The sequence below is a fragment of the Eulemur rufifrons genome, chromosome 8, assembly GCF_041146395.1.
Source record: "Eulemur rufifrons isolate Redbay chromosome 8, OSU_ERuf_1, whole genome shotgun sequence".
Classification (NCBI taxonomy): domain Eukaryota; kingdom Metazoa; phylum Chordata; class Mammalia; order Primates; family Lemuridae; genus Eulemur; species Eulemur rufifrons.
Window position 1 is genome coordinate 97,120,736 of NC_090990.1, and position 20,085 is coordinate 97,140,820.

The window sequence follows — 20,085 nt, forward strand, 5'->3', positions numbered from 1 at the left end:
CTGACTAGCAAAATAAAAATAATAATCATAATAATCTGATTTAAAAATGGGCCAAAGGCCTGAACAGACATTTCTCAAAAGAAGACTTATGAATAACCAACAGGTATATGAAAAATGTTCAACATCACTAAACTTCAGGGTAATGCAAATCAAAGTCACAATGAGGTTTCACCTCACCCCAGTTGGAATGGCTATTATCAAAAGGACAAAAGATAACAACTGTTGTCAAGAATATGGAGAAAAGGGAACCTTTACTTATACACAATTGGTGGTAATATAAATTAGTATAGCCATTATGGAAAATAGGAGGCTCCTCAAAAAATTAAAAATGACATAACACATGAGCCAATAATCCCACTACTGAGTATATATTCAAAGTAGATGAAGTGAGTATGTTGAAGAGGTAGCTACACCTCCATGTTTATGGCAGCACTACTCACAATAGCCAAGATATGGAATAGGTTTAATTTTCCCATCAATGGATAAATGGTTGAAGAATCTGTGGTATAGGTGCACAATGGAATGCTACTAAGCTGTAAACAAGAAGTAAATCCTTTCATTTGTGAAAATACATTTTAAGTAAAATAAGCCAGGCACAAAAACACAAATATTGCATGTTCTCCTCATATGTGGAACCTAAAATAGTTGAGCTCATATAAGTAAGAGTAGAACCATGGTTACTAGAGGCTGGAGTAGTTAAAGGAGAGAAAGGAACAGAGAGATGTTGGTCAAAGGATACATAATTGCAGTTAGATATGAGAAATCAATTTCAAGAGATCTACTGTACAGCAAGGTGAGTATAGTTAAAGATGATATATCATATTCTTGAAAAATGTAAAGGGAGTGGATTTTATGTATTCTCAACACAAAAAATGATAATTGTGAGATAAGGTATTTGATAATTAGCTATATTTAGCTGTTTCACAATGTATATATACTTGAATGCATCATGTTGTAGCTAATGAAACATACAGTGTTATCTGTCAAGTTAAAAAGAAATTAAAAAAAAAATAAGAAATGACAGACTATGACAGCCAAAAGAATAAGGGAAAAAAAAGAAAGGTCATAACAGATGACCTTTCATAACACTATTTCATAACACAGCTCATTCTACTCTTAGTCCTATTAAATTAATCTAATAATCAAATAATTTTTATTTCTATTAAATTCAAAGTGATCACCTTGTTTCTTTAGCCTAGAACTGCTCAAGTTCTATCAGAAACAGTATTGAATAATTTCTCTTGTCCTCTTCTGCCTGGGAGTAGCTTAAAGATTTAAATACGGCCATTGTGATACACAGCCTTGTTCAAGTCATGACTGGAAGTTGACTTTTCATGATGAAATATAACTTGGCCATAGAGCTACGGAACTTAAGCTAAATTTACAGTGGCATTAAGGAGGCATTGGTGAAGAGCCAGCATGTCATTTGTTCATCTGCCCATTTATCCATTCATCCATTCTACTGAGTTCTTCATAGCTACAAGAAATTCTTTAAGGTTCTGCAGATAAAAGAGATAATTAAAAATAAATCCAAATTTTATAGAGCTTATGCTTTAATTCTGAAGGCAGATATTTTTCCTAACAGCAATTAATGTAATCAACTAAGTACTCTCATTAAAAAGAATATGGACTATAGTTGACGATAGTTTACTGTATTTCAGAATAGCTAGAAGTTTTCAAATGCTCCCAACATAAAGCAATGATGAATGTTTCAGGTGAATCTTGTCCCAGTTACCCTGATTTGATCATTGTATGTTGTGTGCTTGTTTCAAGATGTAACATGTAAACCACGAATATGTACAATTATTATGTATCAATAAAAAAAAAAGGAATATGGTTCTTTAAGAATGTATTAGTTTCCAAGGGCTGCTGTAACTAAATACCACTAACTGGATGACTTAATCAACAGGCATTTGTTATCTCAATTTTCTAGAGGAATTAAGCCTGAGATCAAGATGGCAATAGGATTGACTTCTTCTGAGGAATTATCTATTCCATGTTTCTGTCTTAGCTTCTGATGGTTCACCAGGACTCTTTTTTACTCTTTGGCTCATGGATGCATCATTCTGTTCTTTACCTTCATTTTTACAGGACATTTACATATATATGTGTATAGCATATATACACACATATATCTCCACATTTTCCTTTTTCTATAAGGACACTAGTCATATTGAATTAGAAAATTATTACCTTAATGTATTCATTTTAGGTTAATTAATTGTATCTGTAATGACCCTCCATCCAAATATTAGGGGTACTAGGGATGAGGGATTAAACATATGCATTTTGGGGGGATACAATTTAGCCCACTGTAGTCCACTCTTGGCCTCCATTAATTCATATCCCTATCAAACACAAAATATATTCAACTCATCCCAACATCTCCCAAAGTCTTAACCCATTCAACAAAATTAACTAAGTCCAAAATCTCAATTAAATATCATCAAAATAAATATGGATGAGATTCAGGACATGATCAATTCCACGGCAAAGGTCTTCTCCATCTGTGAACCTAAAAAACTAGAAAACATGTTACCTTCCTCCAAAATACTATGGTCCACAGGCATAGGATAGACATTTCATTCCAGAAGTTGGAAATCAGAAGGAAGAAAAAGAACACAGGTTCCTAACAAGTCCAAGGACTAGCAGGGCAAATTTTATTAGATTATAAAGCTTAAGAATAATCTCCTTTGGCTCCATGCTCAGTATACTTCAGTGCAAGCTGACAGCATTTCAGCTGAGATGGTTGACTTATTCATCTGTCACATACCTAATCTCTTTATCAAGTGGCCTTCCACACACATCCTTGGTATTCTCTCCAGATGTCTTAGGAATCATAGGTTTGAATCTCACTTCTGACAGAGTATATTTTCACTTCAGTCTAAAAAAAGTGTCAAAAAATTGAAAGAAATCTTAAGACTTGCTTTTTGTTTTGGAAAAAACACAAAATAGACAAACATTTTACTAGACAAACTAAGAAAAAGGAGAACACTCAAATAGATACAATCAGAAATGAAAGAGGAGACATTTCAACTGATGACATGGAAATAAAAAGGATCATAAGAGACTACTATGAACAATTATACACCAACACCTTGGATAACCAGAACAAGTGAATAAATTCCTAGAATCATATAACCTAAAAAGACTGAATCATGAAGAAATAGAAAATCTGAACAGACCTATGATTAAGGAGAAGATTGAGTTATTAACCAAAATCTTTTCTTTAAAGTAAATCCAAATATCAGATTTTTTCACTGGTGACTGAAACATTTAAAGATCAAACATTTAAGGAAGAATCAATTCCAATTTTTCCCAAACTCTTCCAAACCAATTTATGAGGCCAGTATCACCCTGATACCAAAACCAGACAAAAGACAATGCAAGAAAAATAAATTCCTGTCTAATATCTCTGATTATTGTATATGCAGACATTCTCAACAAAATACTAGCAAACAGACATTAACAGTACCTTAAAAGGATCATACAAAAAGACCAAGTGGGATTTATCCTTGATATGCAAGGATAGTTCAACAAAGGAAAATCAATTAATGCGATTTACCACATTAACAAAATGAATGATCAAAAACACATTTTCATCTTAATAGACACAGAGAAAAACATTTAACAAAATTCAACACATTTTCATGCACCAAACTCTTGACAAACTAGGAGTAGAAAAGAAATAACATAACAGCCTCAATATAGTAACATCCATATATAAAAAGTGAACAGCTAATATCATACTTAAGGGTGAAAAACTGAAGGCTATTCCTCTAAGATTTGGAACAAGGCTGTAAGGTTTCTTTGAAGTAGCCGGCGCCAGAGAAAGAAAGAGGAGCAGAGTTGAAAGGGATAAGTAAAGAGGCTTTATTGGGGCGCTCCCGGGTGGGGGTAATGAGTCCCTGAGAAAGGGATCCAGGCGAGCCTCATGGGACCCATGGTACCCAGAGAAGCTGCCCCGCCCAGAAGTCTGAGTGGGTTTATATAGGTTTTTAGGGCTGGGGGATGGGAGCTTCTTCGGCCAGGAGATGTCGGTGCCAGGAGTAAGGAATTTCTTTGTTTAAGTTTTGGGGAGGGTACCAAGAGACAGGAGGAGCTGCCTCTTTTTTTCATTAGGGAAGGGAGGGGTGCCTGCCACCAGCCTTACATTCCGGCCTTTTAGTGATAATAGGGCGCCGCAGTCTTTCTGGCTACTTCCTGCTTTTGAGGGACGTAGTGGGGGCTATGGGCCGGAGTCGGCTGGTGGAGGGGTGACTGGAAGAGGAGAGTAGGGGTGAAGAGGCATCTGGTTTACTGGTACTCTGGATAATTTCTGCAGGCGGCGTTGGAGAAACTGAGCCAGAGAAGTCAGTTGTCTCTGCAGTGAAGCTAGTGACGCGGACGTGGTTTCCAGGGATAGCTGTAGGCGATCTGCAAAGTCTTGGGCAGAAATGACGCTGTGGCCCTGGGCGCCTCCCGCAAGCCCTGAGGCTCGATGGAGGAGCCCAGGCTGAGACCCACCATGACCAGCAAGAAGATGGCTCGTTTTGAGCGGGGTCCTGGGAGAAGCCACTCGAATTCAGACTCACCGTATAGAGTTAATTGAGGGACGACCATGACAGGGAAACAAGGACCGGGGGTGGACGTATTGACGCAGCAGGTAAGTGTTCCATTGCACCAGAAGAACTGTCCCCAAGCAGAAGAGATGGTTGTGGTCACAGTATGGTGAATATAAGAAGCCAGTCAGAGACAGAAAATACTGCAGAAGCCCACTCATATAAGGTATATACGATGTATAAGGTATATAAACACTGCATGAGTCCACTTATGTAAAGTATCTAATAGAGTCAAACTCATAGAAGCAGAGAGTAGAATGGTGGTTGTGGGTGGATGGAGGAAGGGGGAAATGGGAGTTGCTATTCAATGGGTATAAAATTTCAGTTACCCAAGATGGATAAGTTCTATAGATCTGCCATATAACATTGTGCTTATAATTAATTGTACTGCATTGTAAACTTCACATTTAAGTAGATGATCTCTTGTGAAGTGTTCTAATCACAATAAATACATAATACATGCCTCACTATGCAGTTTTAGAGAAATAATATTTCCAATATACTTGGGTGTGCCTCTTCTAATCATAAGGATATTCTGATACTCCAGAGATCCTCCCAAAGATAGGTTTCTGCCTCTTGCATACCTTAAAACCACTTGGAACAGACTAGTCTCTAAGATGTCTGTGAGAGGAGATTAAGATCTCTGTGACCTGTTCTAGCCTCTTTGGTCAACACACTTCAAATGTAGGGAAGTTCTGGCTTCTTACCTATTTGATTTTGATCCAAGGAGGAGCTCAGATGTAGGTTGAGGTGCAAAAAGATAAGATAGAGTGGGGTCAAGGCATTAAAGGATGAAGCTATTTAAGTGAAAACAAAACAAAGAAGCAAATTATTTTGGGTAGAGGGTAATTTCTTATCTCATTTAGAGACAGACTGTCCTTAGAAATTACAATTTCACAGGGGAATCACCATGATGTAAAGGAAAGGAAAGGCACTGGGCCACACACGTAAATGACTCTCTCTCTCACTCTTAATCACCGTCACCTACATACTAGTGAGCAATCACACATGGTTACATAAAGTAATATGAATATGAATATGCTAGAATAGCTCAGAATACAAACATCATTGTATATAAAGTTGTCATTTCCCCAGTATCCATAGTTAAATTTGAATTTGGAGGACATTTTAGCTGTCTGTGACATCTTCTCAGAATGAAATCTGTTTCCTAACTAGCTGAATGATATTGTGATTTTGACCATTTAATCTCTCTAATCTTCAGTTTTCTCATTGTAGATGAGGAAACAGGATTCTGTAGCTTCTAAACTTCCTTCAAAATCTGGTTTCTCCAAACAACGAAAACTAAAAATATATTTGGAAACAAACAAAACAATGTATAATAGATCTTAGTCATGGCATATAAAGCTACCATAGCTACTCATAAAAGACATAAGGACAAAAACCAACTACTTTTATTCCTTGGATATTTGGACTCAAACCATAAGGCCATAACTGTAATGTCTTTTTCCGTGGAGTAATTGGGCATAAATAGCTTCAGACCACCACAGTTCTCTAAGTTTATAAGGTTCTCATTTTTCATATTATTTCACTTTATTTTGTTTTAAGAATGAGAGTGAGGCTCTTTTCAGCTCTCTCCATCTGAGGTAGAATCCTGTCTTATTCATTGTTTAATTTTCATCTCACCTTGTTCCTCGGACATTAGCATGTCTATCCCAAACCAGAATGACAAGCCTGCATTCTAAATCGAGGCTATAAATGATCATAGAAGTGTCACTGGGAAAGTGATTTTGCCTTACTGTTAATTGTTTCATTTTTTTTTTCCTTAGATAGGGCAAGTAAGAAGGAGAAAATGATCAACCTTCTAAAGCTGATATGAAGATTAAGCGACATAAAATAATTGCAAAATACCAGGTACCAAATATGTGATCAATAAATACATTGTAAGCTTCAGTTTTTCTATCTACTTTATGCATCCTGCACTAAAGTAAATTAATTATTCTTTGGTTTGCCTAAATAAGTGTTTGCCTGAAACAATTTTCTCATGGATCCCTATATGTGGAATGTGAGAACCAGGAAATATGATTTGAGAGCTGCTGAGGAGCTGTTGGTACTTGAGGAAATGAATGAAACCAGGTATTTCACATCAGACAGGGCCAGAAATTCTTCTAACATTCAAGAGCCTTCATGCAAATCGCCACAAGATGCCCCATTTGGCTGACAAATTACCCCTTTATGCCCTCTTCAGGAAACCAATTCTGAAAGAACATCCCTTGCTCTGGGCTAGAGCAACCCCTCCCCAGGACACAGGGCTTGACAATTGAAGCACAGGCTGGGTTTCACCCCTCCCTGCCCCTCAGCCTGGTTTCTGTGGGCAGGACACAGGTGGTGCTAACCCTGTGAAGATCACACCAAATGTAAAAGTCCAAATATTGTTTGAGGCTCTTGTGCCCCACCTTGGTTGGCAAGCTACAAACTGTTCTTAAGCAACTCACAAATGGATTAAAGAGACTGCTGGGGAAGCACTCTTTTAGAAATAATGTTTATTTTTTTTTTCAAATTATGAAAGTTGTAAATGTAAAAATTGACATTAAGAAAATATAAAAAAGTAAAAAATAAAAAACACCCTTAACACCCTATTCCCTAGAATTAATAGCTGGTATATACCACGTTATATTTCAGTGGGGGTGGTATATATATATATTTTTTTCTTTAAACTTTTTATTTGCACTTAGATCTTATCTCCATAAACATCATTATCAATGGAATCCAGGTTTTTAGAAGGAGTACTTTAGGTGAAGTGTAGATTGAATGGTTATTTGGTATCCTTGTCCTTGAGGACCTTGAAGAAGAAAGAAATAAAGATAAAAAAGGTTGAAATGCAGGTGGTCATACATTGCTCCCTTTACTCACACTGTCTCCTAGCATGTGCCACATTCTCTCCCTTTATTCCCTTCTAAAGGACTCTTTTCTCACTCTCACCTACATCCTTTAATGAATTCTTGTCCTGTGAGTCATGCCTCCCCCTCTCTTTTCTGGGACCATGAAATGAGATACTCACTGCTACTCAGCATGAGCACAAATGGAAGAGCAGGAAATGTCAGGGAACAACAGTAAAGAGGAAGGAGCTGGTGAACCCAATGCCAAGAGTTGAGGGGAGGGTTCTTATTGGGCAGAAAGGTGAGAAGAGGGTACCAAAGGTATTCCTGGTGCAACTGCTATCAAGAAAGATTTGGAATGTTTGACTGTTGGCCTCCTGAACTAAAGCAATCTGAGAGCGTGTGCATGTCTGTGTGCCAGAATATGTCAGCGTTTGTTTTGAGCTGTTAGCATTCCACTATTAGCCTTTGTTAGTGTTCCAAGAATCCCACATGAATGTGTCTGTCAGTGTGACAAAGTGCATGGACTTTGTCATGTAGATCCAACCACCCCTGTCTGTGGTAGTATATGTATCTCACCGTAGGCAGGTTCTGATTCTCTCAGGTGCATCCTTGGTTATCTAAGTCTGATAAGAGCTCTGCTGACCGCCCTCCAATTAAATTCCCTCTCCTCATCATTGTGTATGACAAATAATTACATTAGTTAATACAAAAAACAACTGGATTTTTATAAAGTTTAATTAAGATAATTGAAAACCCCTTAGAAGAGGCTGAGTCGTTCTGAGTATTCAGTAAATTAGTGACATTAATATCACGGTTTATTTAGATAATATTAGCCACAGCTACTACTTAAACAACTATGTCTATACTGATGTAATTCAAAGGCCAAGCTCAAATTATCTGTCAAGTATAATACATACATATCATATGGATAGGTTGTATATAACCTATGGCAACCTCAAACTTAACCTGTCCAGATAAGAAGACATTTTTTTTGCCTGGAACATGAGCTTCCTACTGTGTACACAGGGTGTATTGAAGAATAAATAGAATGATGTACGTAAAAATACAACTTTTACTTCCAGCTTTACCCAGTAGATGCTCAATTAGCTGAAATATCACTATTGTCACTATTATTTCACAGTCTGTGCAAGGTTTGTATGTCTGCCCAGTCCACAGATATATCATGATTCATGTTGACCATTTTGTGGAAACCCCAAATAAAATTATGGTGAATGGGAATAAAAATAATACCTTGTTTATTTCCCTGTACAGTAATTTTAAACTAGCAATATCTCCATTTGTTTTCCAAACCATTCTGTGCTCTGCTTTAGGGGAATCATGACAAAAGATATAAAAAATAAGAATAGCCTGCTTTTGGTTTTCAATAGAAAAGTATAGAGAATCATATTGCAAACAATATCTTTGGGATAACTCAGATGTATATGAGCAAGGACTTCTTTTGGAGCTAGTGAATCATAGAGGAAGTGATCAGACATTTACTAGGCCCCCTGCGGAGATACTGTATATCAAAGGATAAATGAATGCATGAGATGGCTAAGTGTAGCATCCATAGGACCCTGGCTGGGATTCGTGAGCTAAGGGTGGTTTAGGTGCAACTAAATAACTTCTATGGCTGTAGAAATGGTCATGTTGCCTATTTAGAAAGATGGGACTTAGGAAAACTTCACATGCTCCCTTCTAAGCCAGAATGTAGGAGAAATAAGTTCCTTCCTAGAATGTTGTCCTGGGGTGTCCACTTATGTCTTTGAAGTAACAGAGAAAAATGTGTCTGAGCTGATAATGACTAGGCATGAATTCCATTCCTAGTCACCTAAACCAACTTGGCCAAAAAGCAGAGACTGCTACCTTTGACCCTCAAATAAGATATGTGGAATTTACATAAGAAAATAGGATTCTTGGACCTATCAATATCAACAAACACATAAAGAAACTGAAAAACTACTATAAATTGCGAACCCCTGTATGTAGGTGTCCTGTCTTCAACGAGGACATGTGGGGTGGTGGAGGAGGCTGCAGCCTGGGTCAGAGTGCAGCTTGGGCCTTGGGTGAGAATCTAGATGAGAGAGTGGTGACGAAATGCTCCCCCTGCCTTTCTCTCTAGCTTCTCCCCACTCATTCTAAATAACAGTCTTCTGTGCCCTGGGCAGAGGTGAGCACACTGGTCACATCATGGCCAAACAAAGGTAGACATGTATTTTATTTGAACAGAGAGATACACTCATTTGTGCACTGCTGTCTGCTTTTCCCCTGGCCATCAAACCTACAATTGGGGCCTATTTTCTAGGAGGGTTGAAAAACACCCATTTATCAGATTTTGATAAATGTTATAAAGAAAATAAAGGACCTTGTTCAGAAAACACTGGCATGAGGTGCTCTACTGCGGAAGGAGGGTATCAATCAAGTTTTGTCTGAAGAAAGGATTTTGCTTGGTCCAGAAACATATCAATGAAGAGACGGGAATAAATGATTCTAAGCAAAGGAAGTACCATATGTCAAAACACCTTATATGGGAAGGAGAAGGAATTTTGAACATCAACCCTAACTGATGGTCGTTAGTTGTAGTGGAAAGTTGTGAAAGGAAACTGGAATGTAAGTTATGAACATACATTTGATGTTGTATTCATCTCTCCTTGTCTGGATGTCTCTCCTTACACTCTTTTTTTGGGCCAATGAAAGACAATAATCTTTTTGCATACAGAAATGACTTCATAAATGCACACCTTGTGAATACCGAAGGAGGTAGAATGCAATGACATGTCCAATTACACATTGACAAATAATGAGAGGTATAGTAAAATAATGAAATTATATTTAGTCAGAGATTAAATGGGAATCTTTTCAAAACCCTGATCAACCGTTATGTTTGAGGGAGGCAAAAACAGTGGCAACGGGAAGGTGGTACCTTGTTAAAGAAACTGTCCGACCGGATTCCTTGACATGGCATGTAAAAATAACCATAGGGTGCAATTGATGTGCTGCCTCTGAAGCTTGCAGGGGATGTTTCTGCTCCTGGAATGGCTGCTTCCTTCTGAAGTAATAAATTTGGGTGATTTAGTCTTTCATTTTATGATGGAAACCAATATTTTGGGGGGCCCGTTTTTATACATGAGTTGAATGTGGCGCATTCTTTTTTTTTCCAAAATTCTTTTTTATAGGATGTTTCCTCTGCTAATTTTCTCTGAATACTAGCATAAATTCAGCTTCCTTAACCATACTACAGCACATACAGGTAACAGCATTAAAGTCTTTGGTCTGGAAAAGTCAAAACTCAGATGATTAAAATAACATTGATCTTAGATTCTTGGCTCTACCTCTGTTATAAACTGATGTGCGACAACTTTGTCAAGCACATCTCTTGGGCTTGTTTGTTGGTAGATGAGTTTCTCTTGTGATAAGCATAGAAATTTGGAGAACAAAGCCAGACGAACTGGGGAACGTTTACAAGGAATCCTTTCTCTTCAAATAAACAGGTTCCTGTCATGTGCTCTTCTGCCTCTAGTATACCCAGCTCTCCATCTGTCCAGGCAAACTGATCTTTGCCTTGTAAGGATTCTCTCGTAGTAACAATTTTGGAGGAACGATATGAGGTACTGCTGGTAATATGAGGCAAACAGAATTTTCTAGGATTCATGGTCATAATCTCAGGGGTTCCAGGTTCCACCTAGGGAATTTCCAGTACCTGGCTCTTTGTGCCTCGTTTAACTGACATCAAAGAATGTCCATAAATTGTTATATTTTCACTACTATTCATTGTAATAGTGAAAGCCCAGTTGTAAAATTTACGTTTGATGTCCATTTGCCACAGTTTTCTCATTTCCAGCTTTTACAATCTAATTCTTTTGTACCACTTGCTAAAAAAGTGGTGGGTGGGAGGGGCGGGGGGAGCCTGCTGCTGCACCCCAGCTCCCTGAGCAGAGCCGTCTCTGACCACTCTCCTGCATCTCCTACATTGGAGGCTACAGACTTCAGGCCACTAAACAACGCCAAACCTGCCAATGTCCATGCTGAAATACCTACACACGCACACATCTAAATATACTTCAGTCAACTTAAAGTCTGCTCTCTCATACTGGAAGGAACATTTTCCAAAACTGTGAATGTCAGTATTGTCATGTGTGAAGTGAGACAAACAATATCATACTTATGGGGGTGTAATGAAGATTAAGTTATATAATACACAAATAATAAGTTTAGTAAATGCTCAACAGGCAGAAATATAACTATTGCCCTTGTTAGTTCACAGTCTAGTCAAGGAAGGTTTGTATTTCTGCCCGATCTACAGATTTTTAATGGTTTATATTGTTTCTGTTGATGGATTCTCTGGATCAAGGTGAGGTGGAAATCATCTTGTTAAAAATATTTCTCTAAGTATGCCACACATAGTAATGCGATCTTATTGACAAGAGTACCTTTTTTTTTGAGTTAGAAAATAAGCATTTCATTTTGTTTGACATTTAATGCTACATAATTTGTACCATGAGTGGCTAAGAAAGCACTCACAGTTTAAGAAAGAAAAGATTACTAGCCTGCTTTTCTCTGAACCCATCTTCTACCCGTTTTAGCTTCATAGGTAAGGATAGTTCTGAATTCTCATGAAATCATTGCTTTAAAAATAGCTCTAGCGCACAAGTTATTCATTCCTAAGCAGTATGGCATTCATTTTTTATTAGATTTAGAACTTATAAAAATGTTATTATATTATTTAAAATTTACTGTGGTTTGCTTTTTCCTACTACTATATGCCTAAGATGATCTGTGATGCACAATTTGCGGTTTACTTAATTTTAACCCAGCATAATATTCCAAAGGTTATTTGCTCATTCACCTGTCATTGGGCATAGGTTCTTCCAAAATTTTGCTAGTGCTTGTGATGCTGTTGTGAATATTTTTATACTTTCTCCTTATATTCATAGGCACAATTGAAATTGTAAGATTTGTACGGTATGCATGTCTTCAGTTTTGAGATAATGCCAAATTGGTTTCCAAAGATCTGTACTTATTTGTATTTCCCTCGGCAGTGTTGCCCAGTGCATCACGTGCTCATCAACATGGATGGTGTGAGTAGTTTCACTTTTGTAATTTTGTGTTTACATATAGAACAGTATTATATCCCTATTTACATTCTTTGTTTATTTTTAAAGGTGAACCTCTTTTTATGTTTTCAGTATTCATTTTTATTTCCTCTTTTGTAAAAATGTCTCTTTTTTATTTTGTCATTCCTACTTGATATCTAGGAATTCTAGATATACTGTTCTTTTTTTTATTTTTCACAATCAGTTAAAATATATACTTTCATCTTGGAAGGTGAATTTCAATGCTTGAAATAAATAAAGGAAGAAAAACATAAATAAATAAAATATTATGAGAAACAGAATAACATCAGAGAAAGAAAAACATAGGTGGTCTGGAGGTCATTAATTTAAGAAGATAAATCTTTGAATTTATGAGATGATGATTAATGCAGACAAATCAATGCATCAGTTACACACAAGATTACCTACATCCATTTCTGTCATTATTTATCCTTCCCAGTTGTTTTCAGCACCAGTAAATTATTACATCTCTTAAAACAAATCTTTGAGTGGCTAACAATTTAGAAACATAAACTAGGTTTTCCTCCCACAGAGGCATGCCTCTCCTCCCATTGCCCCTGGTCATTACTCAGGTCATTCTAAATGCAGACATGTTAGAAGATATCACAGAAAATAACAGTCTTCTGATTTTGAATCCAAAAGCATAACGCACCATGTCCTGTACAAAATCTTTTGAAGAACCCAAGAAGAGTAAAAAAAAGGCCTTCCTTAGGAGAGATTGGGTCATAGTGGGAGTGGTGAGCCCCACTTTACAGGCATATTATAGAGGTGGTGGGCAGCGGGGAATGGCTGCATGGCAGGCTTAAGTGCATGAGGTCATGGAGACATTGACCCTCCCTAGAATTCTTGTGTTGAACACAGGATTTAAGTATAGCCAAATGATTCCTGTGGCTACAGAAATGTCTGTGTCCCAAGTTTAGGTAGGTGGGAGCTGAAGGAAACATCACACCTTCCTTTCCATTTCAGTTTATGTGAGAATGCATACTTGTCCTAGGGTCCACTTATGTTTTTGAAGTAGCAGAGAGAGAATGGATCTGAGCTGATAATGATTAGGTATTGGCTCTATTCATGTTTTTCTTTCTGGCAAGGTGACAAAAACACACTGTGAGCTAGCTGATCTTCTAGGTAAAATCTGTAGATACTCCTGAGAGAAATGTACAATGCATATAAAACCTTTATCATGGAAAAAATCTTTGCTAAGTCCTATGTTGAGTGGAGCAAACTGTCCTGCTCCTCTAGTGAGCCATTAAGAAACTAGTCAGACAGACACTCTTTGCACAGTTGGTGGCTGGACAGTCGAGAACAAATGGCTTCATGGTGTGTTTAGGCTTAAGATCTTCCTGGCATTCCTGTGCTCCAGGAAGTTCAGGTATAGCACAGTAATTTGTATACCTGTAGAAGGGATTGTGATTCATATTTTGAGAGGTGGGACTTAGAAATTCTAACATAGTTACTTCCAAGAAATATGAGCGACAAAAGCATAGTAGTCTGGAAATTTCCATTTATGTCATTGAAGTGGCAGAGAGAATATGAATCTGAGGTTGCAGTGACTGGGCAAGGGCTCCAGCCTTAGCCATTTGTGCCAAGATGACAAAAAGGTACAGGCTACTGATTCCATCCCTCAAATAAAACCTGTAAAAACTATTGAGGAAACTATGCTTTATTGAAACTAACTGACCAACAACTGCAACAATAACAACAAACCAAATCAAGAACCCTTGTACACAGGAAGCCTGTCTTCCAGGGTGTGTATGTGGCAGTGGAGGTGTCTGCCTTTGCATTGGAATGCAGCCTGAGGCTTGGGTGAAAAGCAATTACAGAAAGTATTGATTTAACTCTCTTGCTTTCCCTTTAAATTCCTGCCCTTTCACCTCAGATGTGGGCTTCAGATCTCTGAGTGCAGGGATCTTTCATGGGACAGGGCAAGGTGATCTGGGACAAGGGTTGATGTGCACAGCAGGAACTGACTTTGCCCCTTGTGCTCTGTTCCCTGGGGTAGAGAACCTACCATCTGAGCTCCCAGTCTAGAAGGAAGAACATGACGCCTTCATTCTAGTCGTTTACATGCTACAAGGAAAGTAAAGGCACCTGGGAAAGCACGTAAGGAGGACCTGCGAGAACCCACAATGGGAGGGTCTGGTCTATTCTGAAAGGGGGTACCAGTGAGGACTGGCCACAGAGAGGGATATAGGCTGGCAGCTGTGCAGAGCTGGGTTAGAGAAGAGACTGGAGAAAGGGATCCCAGCAAAGGAAGTCACAACTTTGTCAAAGCTCCTAATTTGGTAGAGAGCATGGATTGTTTAGAATAAAACCTGCAGTATGGTCACGAACAAAGTGACAGTGTGAAGGGAAACTGGAACAGAGATGATGAACACGATCTTGTATTCATCTTTCCTCCTCTGGCTACTTCTGCTTAATCTCTCTCCACACCTGGACCAATAGAATTCAGTAATTCTCTTGAGTCGGGAATAAGTTCATGAACATAAACCTTGTGAACAGCAAAGGACATAGCATCTATTAGGATCTCAATGCACAAACTCGATTAGTTCTGAGAAATATAATAAGAGAAAGAGATTGTATTTAGTAGGGATTCAATGAAATGGTCATTCAAGATCTGATTACACTTGTTATTATGTTGTTGAGAAGCACACAGAACGGGAAGAGAAAGATGTAAGAGAAAGGCTTACAATACTGCAGGTTGAAGTTTGTGGAAGTGCCTGAAAAATGAGAATGAAGAAGGTAAGTTGATTGCTGCATTTTACAGTGGCTGTCTCTGCTCTGGGGATCCTTCATCCCTGTGGGATCACAAGTTTGGTCATTGTGTCTAAATTGTCTGAAGGAAAATAGATTATTTTCTCCCAGTAATGATTTTCAGGATGAGATGAAAAATTACATATATTTTCTTTTGTTTCTCATGCCTTTTAACAGGATCCTCACTATCAATTTTTTCTGGAATAATAGTATACATGTAGAATCCTTAATCTCCTCTCCTGCATCCAGAGAAACCAGCATTACCACATGCACCCTGAAAATGTCAAAGTCCAGAGGCTAGAAACTTCACTAGTCTGGCATGGACTACTGGCTGTACCTATGCTGAAAGCTGGTTTAAGCTAACTTAGTGAAGCACAATTCTTTGGGTCATGTTTTGGTAGGTAACCCTGCCTGATTACAAGGGAGCAAGCCTCACAAAATGTTGGTTGTCCTAATAGGTGTTTGTTAGTTAAGTTTTTCTCATCAGGCAAATATACAAAATGGTTCCTATTACATGTTCTTTAGGTCCCAGGAAACCCAGCACTATGTTGCTTTATGTGTTTTGATCATCACCATGCTAGAAGGATTCTGTCACATACACAATTCCAGATGCAGAATTCTGCTGTTTTGTATTATGCATAGCCATCATCTTTTAGGGTTCTCAGTAATATTTAGAAATATTCAAGAATCTACATGGGCCTTCTCAGTAAGCCGTTTTTTATACTTTTTCCCCAGGGTAAGGTAGTGGATTTTCCATCATGCAATTTACTACCTTTATTCTTACTCATTTTTACCAGTTTGACCATTCATTATGTTAGGTTAATTCCATACATTTTGCTACTTCTAGCATTCAGTAACCTAATATGTAAAATGCACTCTTTGTTAGAGGGAAGGATGACAGAACTCTAATTCTGGAAAGTTACTTCCTTATTAGAACACCCTTTGATCACCCTTAGGATTTAATTCCTTAGAAGAAGGTTTTCAGATCCTGGGAAATGCAAACATATGCAGAACATGACATTATCAATTTGGAAATTTGTATAAATAAATTACTGACATTGGTATATCTCAACTCTTAATCTAAAGCTACATAAAATCATTAATGTTTTAAGTTTTAGATTTCAATGAGGCTGGATATGAGTCCTGACTCTGACTCTAACTTTGGGAACTTTGGAAGATTTTTAAGCTCTGTTCACCTCAACCTTATGTTATATGAATTGGAACAGAGAATATCATCCTCCTTACTATTGTCAAGAATGAATGACAGAAAGTATATAAGAAACACATATTTTAGAACAAGTCTCTAGTAAGTGCTCAAAAAGTAGAAATACAATATTGTCATTGTTGTTCCGTGTTCTATGCTGGGGTTTGCAAGTGCAAACTCATTTCCTGTGCTGTGCTAACTCTGTTAAGGGGAAACCCCAGATGAAGTTGGTATGAGAAACATCTTTTAAAATAAGCTTTTTGATTCACTTCTGTGAAAGCAGCAGTTTAACCTTATTGACAAAGAGGACCTGTAAAAGGAATGGATGGGAAAGCTCATCAGATGTGGTAGTCCTGTCTCAGTGAGAATTTGCCAGAAGAAAAACTTTCACTTGGCACATGAAATTTGAGGAAATTCTGTGCCAATAATGAGATGAGGGGAGTGGATTCCCAACAAGGAAATAACTTATGTGAAGATATGTAATATTGGAAGGAATTTGGAAGCTTGTAAATAAATTCAGAGGGGGAACAGGGTGAAAGAAACTGGAATGTAGAGTCTGAATACACTCTGGTCTTCATCTACACTTGTCTGACCTCTTCCCCTCCCTTTCTTCACAGCTGCACCAACATGAGAGAGTAAGTTACCCTCTTGAGGTCAGCAATCATTTCATACATGCACACCTTTTAAATAGCAAAGGACTGGACCTGCTAAAATTTCAGTGTATGCATTCGATAAATGTATTAGTGATTTGATTTCATAAAGGGATTTTACATAGCTAGGGATGAGAGGAGAAGCTCTTTCAACATTCTGATGATCCCGTAATTACAGTTGGGAGATACGAGGAATGGACTCAGGAAATTGTACCTTAAATAAGAAAGTGCTGGATGGGGCTGCTTGAGGCATCTGAGGAATCTGGGGATGGCTCTGAGTCAGGGTTGTGCCGGCCTCTGAATGTTTTGGAGCCTCACTCTGCTCCTCGGGAGGTTTCATGGTTTTCAAATCAGATTTTCTCTGGTTTGCTTTTGTCTTTACCTGAAATTATTCATTGTTCTGTTTAATTGTTTGCAATATTACATGAAACACAGCATCTTTTCATTTTTGAGAATATCATCCTTTATTAGGTTCTAATAGATATTAGTTACCTCCAAACATTGCCCGTCTGTAATGTATTGCTGCAGGAAATTGCCAAAATAGTTTTTGCTAACATGTAAATGATTAGGCATTTTTATGCACAAAATTGTTCAATATTTACTTACTGATTTTTTTTACAATGAAAACTCCATTTCTGTCTTTATGACATAAGCCACCTCAGTAGAGGCTGCTTTTTATCTCTCTACCACCATTTTCCCATACCGTTCAACATATACCACAGTTGTAGAGAACTCACATGCTCTTTTACAATTTTGACTTTTTGTATTTGATATTGTCTCTGCCAATGTCTGTCTTTACCTTGCTAAGAACAATAGTAAGTAGTACATGTTGATTTCTAATAATGTACAAGGCAGGGAGATAATAAATATGCATCCATAATCTCATTAATTATCAAAGCATCTGATGAGGAACATGTAAGCTACTTCCCCAATATCATGCAACAAATGAGCAAGATGTAGACCAAGTCTGTCCTCCTCCAAATTCCTTGCTTTTTTTTTTTTACCACTATGTAAATTAGTATCCACCCTCCTAATTTCTTCAAATATTTTAGCATTTAGCACACGTTTCAAATCCTGTTGAAGCCTATGATGGATGCCATTCTCTTAATATATTTTAATAATTTTCCCTATTGAAATATGAGTACAAGGCATCATCTGTTTTCTCATGCTTTTGGCTTGACTCTATGTGTTAAAAAACACTTATATGGATTTTGCAAAACTGGAAGTAAATCATTTTCTCTTTGGAAAACTAATTCTCACCTGAATGAAACTATGTATTTCAGAAATCAGTTTTGATGTCGGTTTCTTTTTTCTCAGTCGAAAGCAGAAGAGTTGAAGTTTATCTCCTTCCTCACAGGGAATATTGTGACATTTTCCCTTCCCCACTACTTCAATTTCTCCTTCATTATCATGGATTTCATAGATTGTGTTGTTCTTATTTACTGTTTTCTGGAACAGAAAATTAATATCCAATTCTTGAGAACACAGTTAACTATCATACATAAGAGAACATATCTTATGTATGACATAAGGTTAAAACAAGTTGCAGGACAGCAAGTGCTAGTACTCTACAAACATACATGTGCCTTAGGCCAGAAATTCTCAGTGAGTTCTTCCTTATTATCATAATCTAGGTATTTCTCTGACAGCTCTAGAACAGTGGGTTATTTTCCAATTTTCTACTGCTTTCTCCTCCAGGACAGCTATGATTCCCAAAGCACCTTTATCCAGAGGAATCTGAAATCCTTGGGAGGCTTTTTTGACCTCTTCCCCTATGCAAAAGGATGGCCATCTGCTACATCTATGTATTCAGTAGCTTATGAGAGATCTGTAATAAAATGGAAGGTTCTAGTAAATCCCTAATTACCTTTTCTACCTTCTCCATTTACTGAGTCTTCTCCGCCTCCTGAGCTCAGGTCCTTAAGTTCAAAATTTACACTTTCTTGCTCACCAAGGCTATAACTGTTCAAGTCTAGAATTGGGTTCATGACAATGATCACTTTAAGAGTGTGGACAGAAAATAATACAGGGGAAATAAGGGGTTTTGCTAGAAAACAATTAAATACACTGTGTTGTGAGCTGTTGATCATATGAGTGATTACTTGAATCAATATCAGGTTATAGTTTTTTTTTTTGGTCTGAATGTCTTATGGTAAACCACTCTGTGCTTTTTGTTTAATTGACATATCTAAATGGCAAGTTTAGATTACCTGAATTTCTAAGTATCACCTAAATTCAGACCTCTCAGTTGTTCAATACCTTTTTGATGAATGATTCTCATTTGGTTACAACATCATCCTAACTCGTTGACTGCCTTTGTGTTCCAGGCATGATCAGGCGATTCATTACTTGCTCTGACTGTAAAAAACAGAACTCAAATCTCAAAGGGCAATACTTCATCCAAAATGAAAATAGAGTGATTATTGCTACAGCTGAGGTAATAATCAAAAATATACTTAGGCTGGGCTTAGTGACTCACGCCTGTAATCCTAGCACTCTGGGAGGCCACGGCAGGAGAATCGCTTGAGCTCAGGAGTTGGAGACTAGCCTGAACAAGAGCTGTTTCTCCTAAAAACAGAAAAAATGAGCTGGGCATTGTGGCACATGCCTGTAGTCCCAGTTACTTGGGAGGCTGAGGCAGGAGGATCGCTTGAGCCCATGAATTTGAGGTTGCTGTGAGTTAGGCTGATGCCACGGCACTCTAGCCTGGGCAGCAGAGTGAGATTCTGTTTAAAAACAAATAGAAAAACAAACAAACAAATAAATTTAGTAGAATATGTATATGGATCTAGACCCTACACTATCCTTAATCACTGTAGCTTAGAATAACACATAGTTCATAGCTGCTGAAATCTCAAGTCTTCCCAGGATCACTTTCCTAAAAAGTATAGGGTAATATTCTGGGAAGGAAAATGTGGGAAGGAG

General features: G+C 37.7%; 1 protein-coding gene across 5 annotated transcripts in view; it reads right to left on the bottom strand.

The window, feature by feature from the left end:
• Positions 1-1,190: 1,190 nt before the first annotated feature.
• The window catches only part of LOC138390764 (pyrin and HIN domain-containing protein 1-like), a 28,330-nt gene continuing 9,435 nt past the window's right edge, over positions 1,191-20,085 (bottom strand). For 2 of the 5 annotated variants that reach the window (XM_069480375.1, XM_069480373.1), the window contains 4 exons: positions 18,421-18,609; positions 17,375-17,542; positions 10,365-10,490; positions 2,312-2,884 (listed from right to left, as the gene is read on the bottom strand). In XM_069480375.1, coding sequence (XP_069336476.1) covers positions 2,831-2,884; positions 10,365-10,490; positions 17,375-17,542; positions 18,421-18,609 — 537 coding nt within the window. In that variant the 3' untranslated portion in view covers positions 2,312-2,830. Of the gene's footprint in view, positions 1,500-2,311; positions 2,885-5,680; positions 5,904-7,145; positions 7,402-10,364; positions 10,491-17,374; positions 17,543-18,420; positions 18,610-20,085 lie in introns of those variants that run through there. The other 3 variants (XR_011234580.1, XM_069480376.1, XM_069480377.1) reach the window with 3 other exon arrangements.